The sequence below is a fragment of the Colobus angolensis genome, unplaced genomic scaffold (assembly GCF_000951035.1).
Source record: "Colobus angolensis palliatus isolate OR3802 unplaced genomic scaffold, Cang.pa_1.0 Scaffold67, whole genome shotgun sequence".
Classification (NCBI taxonomy): Eukaryota; Metazoa; Chordata; class Mammalia; order Primates; family Cercopithecidae; genus Colobus; species Colobus angolensis.
In genome coordinates, this window is record NW_012120376.1 from 6,663,100 (window position 1) to 6,676,589 (window position 13,490).

General features: G+C 49.1%; 2 protein-coding genes across 3 annotated transcripts in view; both read left to right on the forward strand.

Annotated features, from left to right (window-relative positions):
• MYO1A (myosin IA) overlaps nucleotides 1-6,502 on the forward strand; it is a 22,484-nt gene extending 15,982 nt beyond the window's left edge. The window contains exons 24-29 of one of the 2 annotated variants that reach the window (XM_011926069.1): nucleotides 3,857-3,991; nucleotides 4,707-4,813; nucleotides 5,150-5,282; nucleotides 5,435-5,587; nucleotides 5,763-5,890; nucleotides 6,142-6,502. In XM_011926069.1, coding sequence (XP_011781459.1) covers nucleotides 3,857-3,991; nucleotides 4,707-4,813; nucleotides 5,150-5,282; nucleotides 5,435-5,587; nucleotides 5,763-5,890; nucleotides 6,142-6,268 — 783 coding nt within the window. In that variant the 3' untranslated portion in view covers nucleotides 6,269-6,502. The remainder of the gene's footprint in view (nucleotides 1-3,856; nucleotides 3,992-4,706; nucleotides 4,814-5,149; nucleotides 5,283-5,434; nucleotides 5,588-5,762; nucleotides 5,891-6,141) is intronic. The other variant, XM_011926070.1, reaches the window with a different exon arrangement.
• TAC3 (tachykinin 3) overlaps nucleotides 6,140-13,490 on the forward strand; it is an 18,348-nt gene continuing 10,997 nt past the window's right edge. Inside the window, exon 1 of the mRNA XM_011926067.1 lies at nucleotides 6,140-6,253. The gene's annotated coding sequence lies outside the window, so the exon portion shown is untranslated. The remainder of the gene's footprint in view (nucleotides 6,254-13,490) is intronic.

Consider the following 13,490-nt stretch of genomic DNA (forward strand, 5'->3'; position numbering starts at 1 on the left):
CACTGCGCCCAGCCTATTTTTTTTTTTTGAGATGGGATCTTGCTGTGTCGCCCAGGCTGGAAATGCAGTAAGCATGATCTTGGCTCACTGCAACCTCCATCTCCCGGGCTCAAGCCATCCTTCAGCCTCAGCCTCCCCAGTAGCTGAGACCACAGGCACATGCCACCATGCCTGGCTAATTTTTTGTATTTTTTGTAAAGATGTGGTTTCACCATGTTGCCCAGGCTGGTCTCAAAATCCTGAGCTCAAGCGATCCGCTCGCCTTGGCCTCCCAAAGTGCTGGGATTACAGGCGTGAGCCACTGCACCCGGCCTTACCCATTTTGAGCATCTACTATGCATTAAGCTCTTTACGTGCATTAACTTTAATACTTTCACCAACCCTGTGAAGTAGGCTCTTTTCTTTCTCCCATTTTATAGTTCAAAAGCCAAGGCTCAGGGAAGTTAAATAACGTCCCAGGGGTTCCACAGCTGTAAGTGGTAAAGCTGGGTTACAAACTATTTGACTCTAGAGCTTTTAACCACTGCTGAAGACTACCCCTCATCAATAGAGGCCTGGGCAACCCATGGCCCTAGGCAGACCTGGGAGCAGGAGGGCTGCATGGGAAAGGGCAGAACTTTCTAATCTAGAAAAAACAATAAAAAGAAGAAAGCCTTCAGAGGCTCCACATTAATTGGAACAAAGGGGATTATGACAGATGCTTAGGCATGTTTAATTGCCTATTGCCAATTATTTATTGAATTATTAATAAATAAAATCAGACCAGGGACTGGGGACTCCAGTCATGGAGGCCTTTCCAGACCCAGATCCCAAACCCACCAAACCCACCAGACCTGTAGTGGAAGCAACAATGAGCTTGGATAGTTCCTGCAGTTACAGCAATATACTATGTGTTCTGCCTCTTTCTATTTTAATTTTTTAACCGGATATCTTAGTAAAACATTTTCATAAAAATTTCAGCCAGGCGCGGTGGCTCAAGCCTGTAATCCCAGCACTTTGGGAGGCCGAGATGGGCGGATCACGAGGTCAGGAGATCGAGACCATCCTGGCTAACACGGTGAAACCCCGTCTCTACTAAAAAATACAAAAAAAACTAGCCGGGCGAGGTGGCAGGCGCCTGTAGTCCCAGCTACTCGGGAGGCTGAGGCAGGAGAATGGCGTGAACCCGGGAGGCGGAGCTTGCAGTGAGCTGAGATCCAGCCACTGCCCTCCAGCCTGGGTGACAGAGCGAGACTCCGTCTCAAAAAAAAAAAAAAAAAAAAAAATTTCAGGCATTTGGAAGTGCCAAAAATCAAGTCATTTTTTTAATATCTTCAGTAATTCTGTGCCATAAACAAACAGGTTGCTAAGTACTCTATGGGATGTAAAACCTTGGCCAGGCAAGGTGACTCACTCCTGTAATCCTAGCGCTTCGGGAGGCTGAGGCGGGAATATTGCTTGAGCCCAGGAATTTGTGACCAGTCTGGGCAACATAGTGAGACCCAGACACTACAAAAAAAATTAAAAAATTAGGTGAGTGTGGTGGCTGGTACCTGTAGTCCCAGCCTCTTGGAAGGCTAAGGTGGAAGGATCACTTGAGCCTGGGACGGCAAGGCTGCAGTGAGCTGTGATGGTGGCACTGCACTCCAGCCTGGGGGACAGAGCAAATCCCTGTCCCCAAAAAAGAGACAAAAACAAAAACTTAAGAATCCTCATTCTAGATTGGGGGAGACTAAACAGTCAGTTGCCATGGATGAAGTTTCACTGGATCCTGGAAAAGGAAAAATAAAACAAAGCTTAAAAGGACATGTTTATAAGTTTATAAAGGACATGTAGAGAAATCTGAGTGTGGATCGCTGTTGGATGAGTGATGTTGCTTTTCTTAGGTGTGATGATGGAGTTATGATCATGTAAGACAATGTTCCAGTTCTTGGGAGAGGCATGCTGACGTTTTAGGGTAAAATGTCATGATATCTATAACCTACTTTAGGATGGTAGCGTGGCAAGGATATGTGTAAATGTGTATATGCATGTATTTATATGCACACATATGTATGTGTGTTAGAGTACACAGATAGTGCAAGGTGTTAACATTATCAGTTGGTGAATTTAGATGAGGAGCATACAGTATACAGATGTTAATTGTATCTTTTTTTCAACTTTTCTGTAAGTTAAAAAACTTTCAAAATAATAAGCTATATTGAATTTTAAAAACATCGTATTATGCTACTCTTCTGCATGAATTCTCCAATGGTATTCCATTTCACTCCTTACCACAGCCTACAAGGCCCATCATGATCTGCCCTGACCTACTCTCTGATCCTCTCTTCTTGCTCAAGTGATTCCGGTCACCTTTTTTTTTGTTTTTAGACAGAGTCTTGCTCCATCACACAGGCTGGAGTGCAGTAGTGCGATCTCGGCTTGCTGCAACCTCCGCCTCCAGGGTTCAAGTGATTCTCCCGTCTCAGCCTTTAGAGTAGCTGGGAGTACAGGCATGCGCCACCATGCCCAGCTACTTTTTGCATACCCTGGCTTTTTATTGTCTCTGGAATATGCTGCCAGTTATTCCTGCCTCAGGGTCTACTTCTTTGCATCACAGCAGATGCCATTATCTGACATCACCCTCTATATTTATTTGCTTGTGTAGTTGGTCCCCTTCTCCACCCTAGAGTAGAATGTAAGTCCAGTGAAAATGAAGACTTTGTTGACTGTTATGTCCCAATACCTAGAACAGTGCCAGGCACTAAGTGGACACTCAAAAAATGTTGAATAGTGAAAAAAAATGTGAGACCTGGGATCCTGCCTTATAAGGACTCAGTGTCTAGAAAAGGGAGCTGTTTTCCATGCAAATAACTATAGTGCAAAGACGAGTGTAGGCAAATTGCTATGGGGCTTCAAAGAAAGGAGAGGCAATCTGGGGCTTGGGGAATCAGGGAGGGCTTTGAGCTGATCTCCCAGGTTGGCAGAGTTGAGTCAAGAGAGCATCAAGAGCCAAGGCACACAGTGATCATGCGTGGGCTGGGTAGGGGCATGGGAAAGAGTCCTGTCTGGGTGGTGTGCCCAGGGAATGCAGAAGTCCTACGACATGAGGCTGAGGTCTAAGTGTCAGGGAGGAAAGCAGGGAGAGAAAAGCACTTCCAGTGAAACCTTGGGAAAGGCCAGAGAGAAGGAGGAAGAGCATGGGATCTTGGACAGAGGCTGGAGCAAATTGTAACTGACCTCCACTAATTGGATTTTTGACCGTGGTTAGGACCCTGACTATTGCTCATTCAGACATGAGACACATTTGCTTACAGCCCCTCTTTGTTGTTCGAGGGTCTGGATCCCAAAGCTTAAGAGAGGAATGGGGGCTCTGAAGTTCTGGGCCTCTTCATTGCCTCCCTGAACCTTCATTTGCTCTTTCTCCTTTGCTCCTTTATTTGTTCCTTCTTCCTTTGAATGGAGGCTGACATGTTTGGACTTGACTGATTTGAGAGGAGGGGAAATTTGGTACCTAGCCAACAGCCGACACAGACAGTGGCTGCCACCTGTAGGTAATTGTGAACAGGGAATAGAAAGCTATAGGAGCAAAACTTTGAAACCAGCTTTCATACTGGTTCCTCTTACCTCACTGCCCTGGGTAGCAGGTCTCTGGTTGGAACTAATCTTTCTCTCCCTCCAGTCTCCTATTCATGCTCTTACCTCCCGGCCTCAAGCTTGCACCTCATGCTGAAAAAGATCCAGGAGGTGACTCCCTTCCATCTCTTCAGCTCCACCCCTTGCTTCTCACTGTGGGTTAACCTCCTCCTTTGAAGTGGCAGGATCTGGGTGCCAGTTTGCCTGCCAGGAAGTGTTTCTTCTCATCACTCCACTCCCAATCCCCTTGCTCTCAAACCAGGTACAGAAATTCCTACTGGGGCTGAAGAACAATTTGCCATCCACAAACATCTTGGACAAGACATGGCCAGCCGCCCCCTACAAGTGCCTCAGCACAGCGAATCAGGAGCTGCGGCAACTTTTCTACCAGTGGAAGGCAAGTGGAGCCCAGGCACCCCTCCTCTCATTTCGTCTTTTTTTCCCCCTCACCCTGATTTTCCTCTTTTGCCTCCCTCTTCTTTTTTTTTCCCATTAAAAAAATTGTAGTAAAATGTACAGAACATTCAATCTACCATTTTAACGGTGTTTAAGTGTATGGTTCAGTGGCATGAGCGACATTCATGTTGTTCTGCAGCCATCACTGCCATCCGTCTCCATACACGTTTTTCATCACCCCAAACTGAAACTCTGTACCCATTAAGCAATAACCCCCTATTCTCCCATTCCCCTAGCCCCTGATGTCCTATAATCTACTTTCTGTTTCTATGCATTTCACTTTTCTAGGTGCCTCATATAAGTAGGAATCATATTGTATTTGGCTTATTTCACTTAGCATAATGTAATTTGTTCTTTTATTCAGGAAATGCTTATTTAGCACCTGTCTGGAGCTAAGCCTTGCCCTGAGAGCTGAGCATAGAGCCCTCCTGGTGCTTTTATTTGATGGTGTCCATTCCCTACCCCAGCCTCCCTCGGTTTCTGCATTCCTCCTCAATGGTCCTCCAGCCCTGGCCTCTCCCTGAGGTGTTTAGTGCCTGTCCTTTTTCCTCAGTCTCTCTCCTCTCCTAGTGTCTTCTAGTCAATGTTTCTCACCTCCCTCCCCAGCCCTGCCCTCCTACTCCATGATTTTAGCTCCTGTTCCTCCTTCCTCACAGTGCAAGAGGTTCCGGGATCAGCTGTCCCCGAAGCAGGTAGAGATCCTGAGGGAAAAGCTCTGTGCCAGTGAACTGTTCAAGGGCAAGAAGGCTTCATATTCCCAGAGGTGAGGGCCTCCCAGACCCTGCACAGCCAGTTCCATCAAGCAGTGCTTCTCAAAGTTGAGCCTGCCTCAGAATCACCTGGCAGGATTGTCATCCCCAGGTGCTGTGTCCCTCCTCAGAGTCTCTGATCCAGCAGGTCTTGGGGTGGGGACCAAAATTTGCCTTTCTAACAACTTCCCAGGTGGTGCTGATGTCTTGGTCCTGGACTGTGCTCTGTGGACACTGACAGAGGATACATGGACGTGGGGGAAGGGCCCAGGAGGACTAGAATGGGAACTCTGGGGGTGGGGAGAGGCCTGTGGGCTTGTCTCTGCTGCACACCTCCCATGTGTTCTCAGTGTCCCCATTCCATTCTGTGGTGACTACATTGGGCTACGAGGGAACCCCAAGCTGCAGAAGCTGAAAGGTGGGGAGGAAGGGCCTGTTCTGATGGCAGAGGCCGTGAAGAAGGTCAATCGTGGCAATGGCAAGGTAAGGGCCTGCAGGCTGAACTCCTCCCATAGCTACTGCAGAGCTGTGGGCTGGCATCTGAAGAGTGGATGGCAGGCTGTGTTTGCACCCTGCCAGGTGGAGTGGGGGCAATTAATCCTGCCTTTCCTTACCCTTTCCTGTTCCATCCCTAGACTTCTTCTCGGATTCTCCTCCTGACCAAGGGCCATGTGATTCTCACAGACACCAAGAAGTCCCAGGCCAAAATTGTCATTGGGCTAGACAATGTGACTGGGGTGTCAGTCACCAGCCTCAAGGATGGGCTCTTTAGCTTGCATCTGAGTGAGGTATCAGAGCTGGGTGGGGCAGGCCTTGGACTGGAGAAGGTGGTATGCATCCCAGAGCTGGGGAAGGCTGGAGGTGATGGGGACCAGACCTTTCGCTCTGGGCCTTTGATGTCCCTCGGGTGCTGCTGGAGAGAAAAAATGAATCCCATTCCTGCTATTTTTCCCTCTTCCTAAGATGTCATCGGTGGGCTCCAAGGGGGACTTCCTGCTGGTCAGCGAGCATGTGATTGAACTGCTGACCAAAATGTACCAGGCTGTGCTGGATGCCACACAGAGGCAGCTTGCAGTTACCGTGACTGAGAAGTGAGGCCATGAGTTGGGGGTGAAGGGCGGCTTAGGGTAGACGGCCAGGCTGATGGTCATTGTGACCAGGATCAGAAAGCGAAGCATGTGGGGCAGAGCAGGGTGGGGCTTGGAGGTGTTTCTCAGGCCCCCACCCAGGTTCTCTGGGGCCTCAAGCCCTCTGACTTGCATGATAGGGGAGCCATCATGGAAATGCGGGAGTCGGGGTGAGGGGTTGGGCACGAGATTTGGTTTTTCTGTTCCCTCTCCAGGTTCTCAGTGAGGTTCAAGGAGAACAATGTGGCTGTCAGGGTCATCCAGGGCCCTGCAGGTGGTGACAACAGCAAGCTACACTGCAAGAAGAAGGGGAGTCGTTGCCTGGAGGTGACTGTGCAGTGAGGAGGGGGCGCCATGCAGAGACTGCAGCTGCTTCCTCCCAAACCAGCATTAACCCCCTCTGCCCTCCTGTGTGGGAGGGTCTCTAACCCCTCTGATCATGGAGCATGGCTTGGGGATTAAACTACCCTTGAAGAGGACCCTTGTCCTAAACCCTTCCTGTTCTCTCCTCCAAACGTAGCCTCCTCCAACCCTCAGCCTCTTTGCTCACTAATAAAACACGTGGCTTGAAAAGGTTCAGTCAGGGTGGGTGGGTCCCTGTTCCCCCTATCTTTTCACCCAGGTGTACTTAGACCCCTGCCCCCATGCCCTTTTTCCTCCTCAAGCTCCTTGGAGCCAGCTAGTGAGGTAATGAGAAAGGAAAAGAAGGGAAATTGTCTCCGGGCTCCTTGACCGGCTGAGCTCTGGGGGGTGTTTAGAGAGACTGTGGTGGGTGGAGGGGCTGCGGGGGGAGTTAAGGATGGGGCTTAGGTCTCAGGTGGCCAGTAGACTGATTCATTAAGTGTGTCCCTGGAGGGAAGAAGTGAGCATCCCTGTCTTGGCAGAAACTGGGATCCTTTGGCGATTTAGCCTGAAAAGTGGCCCAAGGCTGGAAGGCTTATGTATGCTAGGAGTGCTGCGGAATGCAGGGTCTCCTGAACGTGGGAGAGCGCCATCACCCCCTCTACTCCCACACACAACACAGGGCTGCATCACACCAGCCTCACCAACACCCCCTTCCTTCTCACACACCCGAGATGCCAAACTGCTGCCAACAGTTATCTTGCTCGTCGCTGTCCCACAGCTGGGACCTGCAGCAGGTGGCCCTTCACTGGGAGGCTCCCTCATCAAGACCCTCCCATCCCTGTGACCTGGCCCTTTCCTCTCCTCTTCCTTTATTTTTCCTGCATCATCATCATTATCTTTTTCTCATCCTCCTAACTATCTCACACCATCTTATTGTCCCTGTTTCTGTGGGCTCTGACTGATATCAATATGTAATATTTTGTAAAATACTTTAAATATTTTTCTACTCCCCCTCATATCTATTTTCTCATAGATTCTGTCTTGTCTCAGCCTCTCACCATCCTGGCCTCTACCTTTGGGGAACAAGCTGCTCATGTATTCACAGTAAAATTGAGATCTGTGGTCTTTGAGCGCTTACCAGGGGCTGCCTTTGTTTTTGTCTCTGGCTGTCTCTTCTTCCTTTCAAGATCTCTACCTTGCCTACCTCTTCCCACTTCCTTCCCTCAACTCACTGTGCCTTGAGGCTGGGGTCTCCCTCCACTTGACTTCCATCTGTAGGCAGCTCATGGCCCGGCTATCATGCTGGCCAGGGAGAACTGATTCACTTCTCTTCCTGCCTGCAGATTAATCTGCTCTCTGAGCACAAGCCACTTGCTTCTGGCACACCCTGCTCTAAGCTGAGATAGGACCAGGGGAATCATCTGTTTTCAGGCGGGTGAGGGGCTAGAGCCTGCCTTGTTTGGGAGAAGGGTGGCTCTGTTCAGAATAGGGGTAACTCAGGTTCTGACCAGCCTTTTCCCACCCCCCCCCAACAGCTCTCCCCATCCTTGACTTCTCAGAATCAGGCCGAGAAGAGCCTATCTGGCCGAGAGGGGGGTGGTGACCTGCGCCTCATCGCCCCCGCTTTCCATCTCATCTCCTGCTCCCAGGGCCCAAATTGTCGTCACTTTCCCAGTGAAGTGGTCATTTTCAGAAGCAATTTCAGGAGAACATGCAGCTGCTGCTCCCTGTCCTGCATTTCCCTTCACAGGGCTGAAGGCACTGTCAGCTCCCTGAGCTGTGGGTGGTGGGAGAGGGGAAGGGCTAGGGCCCTCACCCCTGTGCTCACTGTGCCCATCACGTGGATGGACTGGAGTTCGAGGAAGGGAAGGCACTCCCCTCCTCCTTTACTCTTCTGTCTCTTCCTTCCTCCTCCTCTTTCCTGTCTCTGCCTCTTTTCTGGAGCCCGAGTGTGTGTTTTCATCCCCTGAAACCAATAGGGACTCAGTGTCCCCACCTGTGTTTGTTACAGGGTTGGAATTAGCTCCATCACTGCGGGAGAAGCTGGAGTTCTGCTACCAGTCCTCCCCTCCCCAGCCCTGCCTCTTTTCTCCTAGCCCTTTCCCTTCTGCCAGTTCAGCGCTGTCAGAGTCTGTGTTGTTTCAGCCTTTGAGGGGCACAAGCCATTCTGGATTCCCCTAACCCATGAGGAGCCATCCTAGCATCTCACAGCTTAAACCAGCTCTAGCTCAGTCCTCCTGGCTTAGTCCATTTCTTCCCCAGGCTCTGAGGGCCTCTTGTTCCTTGCTCTGTGGGGTTTTCTCCAGCTGTCTCCTGGCTGCAGGACATGGCAGGACGTAGAATGCTGTCATCCTTCCACTCTTCATTGGTATCTCCACCCAGTGTCACATATACCCTAGCCCTGCCCTCCCCTCGCCATTACCTGTCTGGGATTTTGAGAGAGTCCACAAGTTGTGCGCGTGGTGGATATATTCAGGCCATCTTGTGTGCACAAGCTAAGGGTCTGCTTTTACCTCTGGCCCTTAGTGAATTGCTGACTAACCTGTCTCATCACAGCACAACTGTACACACCTTTTCCTGGCCTCATCCCTAACCCATCGTAGCGGCAAAGAGGGGAAGTTACAGGGGAAGAGTTGCTAAGGACCCTGGACTCCAAGTACCCTGCTCCTCTAGGCCAGGGACATCATCTGAGATGTGGCTCAAATAAAGGGTGGGTGTTCAAGGTAAAACACTTGGGCATTCTATAGCTGCAACACCCACTTTACATGTCATTTCCATATGATTTGTAGGCAAAATGAAGCCCAGGCTGTCCTAGCCCTCCAATACCTCCCTCCCTCATCACTTCTCCAACATAGCCTAGCATTAGCTCTTTCAAGTCTTTGCTAATCCCAGAGATCAAGGGGTGATCAGCTCTCCCTGCCATCCCCTTGTTCCCTGCCCCCCGCCACCATCCTTGACTCCTGCCATCCTCTTTGAGATGCTGCATCATCAAAGGAATTATTTATGGTGGACCTTTGCTGAAGCCCTGCTTCCCTGGTGCCAGGGCTTGGGAGCAGGGATGGATGGGTTGGTCGAGGAGAGGGTTGGATGCAGAGATTGGACCCAGGAGGCTTTTGGTCCTCAGCTCTTGGCTTAACACCTCCTCCTCTTGCACACCCAACTCCCTTCAGCCTGCTTAGCTTGGGCCTCCAGCTCCAGATTGGTGGGGTTAGGAGAGGAGGAGGAGGGAGATGGATGGATCCAATTAGGAACAGCACCTGGGCTCCTCACAGGAGTGAAACAGTCATGCCATTTGCATGTAAACAGCTTCCCACTTCTCTCCTCATCCTACCAAATGCTCCCAACCCTGGGTCCTGGCCCATGTTCTTTGCCCACATAGCCCAGTAATTAGCTGGGTAATGAGAAGCTTTTAATGAGTCCCATTAGCATCTCGTGTAATAAAGAGGCCTTGAGACCCAGCTGCTGTCCTCACTTTGGGATGAACACGGGTCCCTATGTAGCCAGTGACTTCTGTCAGTACAGTCTAAGTTCTCGGGTGGGGTGGGAGACAAACATTTCAGGACCCCAGCAACACTTGAGAGGTTCCATGGTGGATTCATGTTTTTGACTGTGATACAAGAAACTTGGCTCTGGCTTCCTTGTTCATTTTGTAAATAACATTTTTTTTTCTTTTAGGAGATAGTCTTACTTTGTTGCTCAGGCTGGAGTACAGCAATGCAATTATAGCTCACTACAGCCTCAACCTCCTGGGCTCAAGTGATCCTCCTGCCTCAGCCTCTGGGATAGCTGGGACTACAGGCATGCGCCACCATGCCTGGCTAATTTTAAAAAATGTTTTTGTAGAGATGGGGTCTTACTTGCTCAGACTGGTCTCGAACTTCTGGCTTCAAGCAATTCTCCCACCTCGCCCTCCTAAAGTGCTGAGAGTATGGGCATAAGCCACCATGTCCAGCCTTGTAAATGTATTTTTATTGAGCACCTCTTATATGTCAAACATAAGTGAGGGATAGAGTAGCAAACAAAACAGACAAAAATTCTTGCCATCATGACACTTGTATTCCTGGGTGGGAGTGGTGGTAGAAAGACAATAAGTAAAATACTTAGCATGGTGGATGTAATAAGTTCATGAAGGGAAAAATGGGAGTGAGACATATGGAGTTTTGGGGTGGTGATAATTTTAAATAGGGTGATTGGGGAAGGGCTTGTTGCACAGATTGTTTTTGTAGTAAATATGTGATAAAGATACAGTTCTTTCCCAATCTCAAGATGTAGAAGAACAGAAGGTCCCAAATATTCAAGTCTCTTGGAGAGGGGGGGCTCCCCATTCCCTCTGGGACAGTTAACTGTTCCCTCACAGGTCAAAGTTTATGCAAGTACAGTAAAAAAAAGTGGGAGACCTGGGGTGAGACAAACCTGGATTTGAGGCTGTTCTTCACTGATTAGTAGCCATATGTACTAGAGCAAGTGACTGAACCTTCTGGGCCTTTTTCTCATATGGAAAATCAGAATATTTCCTACTTACATGGTCGTGGTGATGAAAACCATATGGACTGCTCCACACCAAAGCACCCTGCAAACATTCAAACCCTGTACCCATTACAAACACTGGGCTGACGGATGGCTCTGGCTTTGCTTTTGCATCTCCGCTGTCTCATTCAGCAGCAGCATCTGGCTCTGGCTCTTGGCTCTGATCCTGGCTCTGACTCTCCCCTGGGGCTCTCTCCCTTGGGTGAGAAATAAGCAGATAATCTCCCTCATCTGTGTGGGGTGTGAACAAGAGGCTTGGAAGGTTAGAGAAGAAGATGCCTGAACTGCAGGGAGACAGATTAGAGCGGGGAAAATGTAACTCTGAGGAAAAAGGGAAGCAATTAAGAGATCAAGGCCAGGGGTGGTGGCTCATGCCTGTAATCCCAACACTTTGGGAGGCTGAGGCTGGAGGATCACGAGATCAGGAGTTCGAGACCAGTCTGGCCAACATAGTGAAACCCCATCTCTACTAAAAGTACAAAAAAATTAGCCAGGTATGGTGGTGTGCGCCTGTAATCCCAGCTACTTGGGAGGCTGAAGCAGAAGAATCGTGTGAACCTGGGAGGCGGAGGATGCAGTGAGCCAAGATTGAACCGTTGCAGCACTCCAACCTGGGTGACAGTGTGAGACTCCGTCTCAAAAAAAAAAAAGAGATCAAGGCTGGGGAGGGGACAGGGGCAGCACAGTTATCGAGTTCTGTTCATCCTCTCTGAGATTACATCAGGAGGCATAAGAGAACTCTAGAAGGATGCAGGTAAGTCCAGCTAATTCAGGGGTCAAGAAGGATTGAGGTGGGAGAGGCATGAGCACTGCTGAGGAGTGGAGGGAGGCTGACACTGGAGCTTTCTTTGCCCAACAGCAGGGGAGGGGTGTGACACTCACAAGGACCAATGTGATGGGGCAGCTCCCTCTGGGAGGGGGACAGGAGAGGACTGGAGGGGATGCTCAGCTCACCTTGTAACCCTCAGGGGCCTGAGCCTGGTGGTCCTGGGTGGGGAGGGGCGCCTGCCTGAAACTGTTTTAGCCCAGGAGTCAAGCCTGAAGGTTAAAAGGCAAGGCGCTGTTGGATGAACAAGGTGGGGAAGGAGGCCCAGGGTCCACATCTACTGAGCTGGACTCAGACATGGGAACTGGTGTTGTGAGGGCCAAGACACATGGCCTCCTAAAAGTTTGCTGAAAATCACTGACATGAGACTAATTGATTCATAGGAGAAAAGGTAGATAAATTTGTTTAATATGTATATAAGAGCGCCTTTAGAATGAAGACCCAAAGATACAGGGGAAATTGCCAGATATATATATATATATATATATTTTAGATATATATATATCTAAAAAATTAAAAAAAATATATATATATATTTTTTTTTTGAGACAGAGTCTTGCTCTGTCTCCCAGGCTAGAGTGCAGTGGCATGATCTCGGCTCACTGCAACCTCTGCCTGCTGGGTTCAAGCAATTCTCCTGCCTCATCCTCCTAAGTAGCTGCGACTACAGGCATGTGCCACCATGCCTGGCTAATTTTTTGTATTTTTTAGTAGAGACAGAGTTTCACCATGCTGGCCAGGCTGGTCTTGAACTCCTGACTTTGTGATCCGCCCACATTGGCCTCCCAAAGTGCTGGGATTACATGCGTGAGCCACCGCGCCCAGCCTGAAATTGCCAATTTTTATGTTTATGTTTTACAAAGTATGGACAGCCGTGTAGAAATATGACTGGACAGAAGGGCATGCTGTAATGTTAACAGACTGAGTGGGGAAACCCAGGAAGGCCTGTTGATATTCCTCCCAGCCTTTCACATTCCTTCCTTCTGGGTATGGGGCAGGACCCTCTCTGGACGGGGGAGGCGGGGAGTCTTAGGACCTAAATCAAATACGGTAGGTCAGATAATTTTTTATGGCCAGTTTTTACATAGAGTAATTTTAGGTTTTATGGCTGGCTTTGGGGAAAAGAGGTTCTGGTTTGTATAGCTGGCCTTGGGGGAGAATGGGACCCACCGACAAGAGGACAGGAGAGGGTCAGAGAAAAACTTCTGCTTTTGAGGTTGCTACTGAGGCCTTCATTTTAGGGTATTGTCTTCTGAGCCCCAGATTTCCTTGGGGTGAAAATTTTAAAAGAAATGTTATAGTCCAGAAATTGAGTTGGTGAATTGTGTTATAAGCCATGGAACTAGTCTCTTAGTCCTGAGAATAGGCCAGTCTAGTTAAATAGTTATTAGTTGTGTCTCATTTTAGGCAGTGCTGTTGCAGATGGGCTTTCACCAAAGCCAGGCCTCTATATGACATGAGTAATCAGTTATTTAGTAAGAGGCATTTTTGTCTCAAAAAATAAATAAAAATATACGAATAAATGAATGTATGTTTCTTATCAGACTAAGTGTGTTCTATCATTAATTCCAAAAGGGAGGAGGATCTGGTTCCCCCTTCCCATCATGGCCTGACCTAGTTTTCAGGTTAATTTTAGAATACCCTTGGCTATGAGGAGTGGAGTGGTCCATTCAGATGGTTAGGGAGCTTTAGAATTTTACTTTTGGGCCGGGCGCAGTGGCTCACGCCTGTAATCCCAGCACTTTGGGAGGCCGAGGCGGGTGGATCACCTGAGGTCGGGAGTTCGAGACCAGCCTGACCAACATGGAGAAACCCCGTCTCTACTAAAAATACAAAGTTAGCTGGGCCTGGTGGCACATGCCTGTA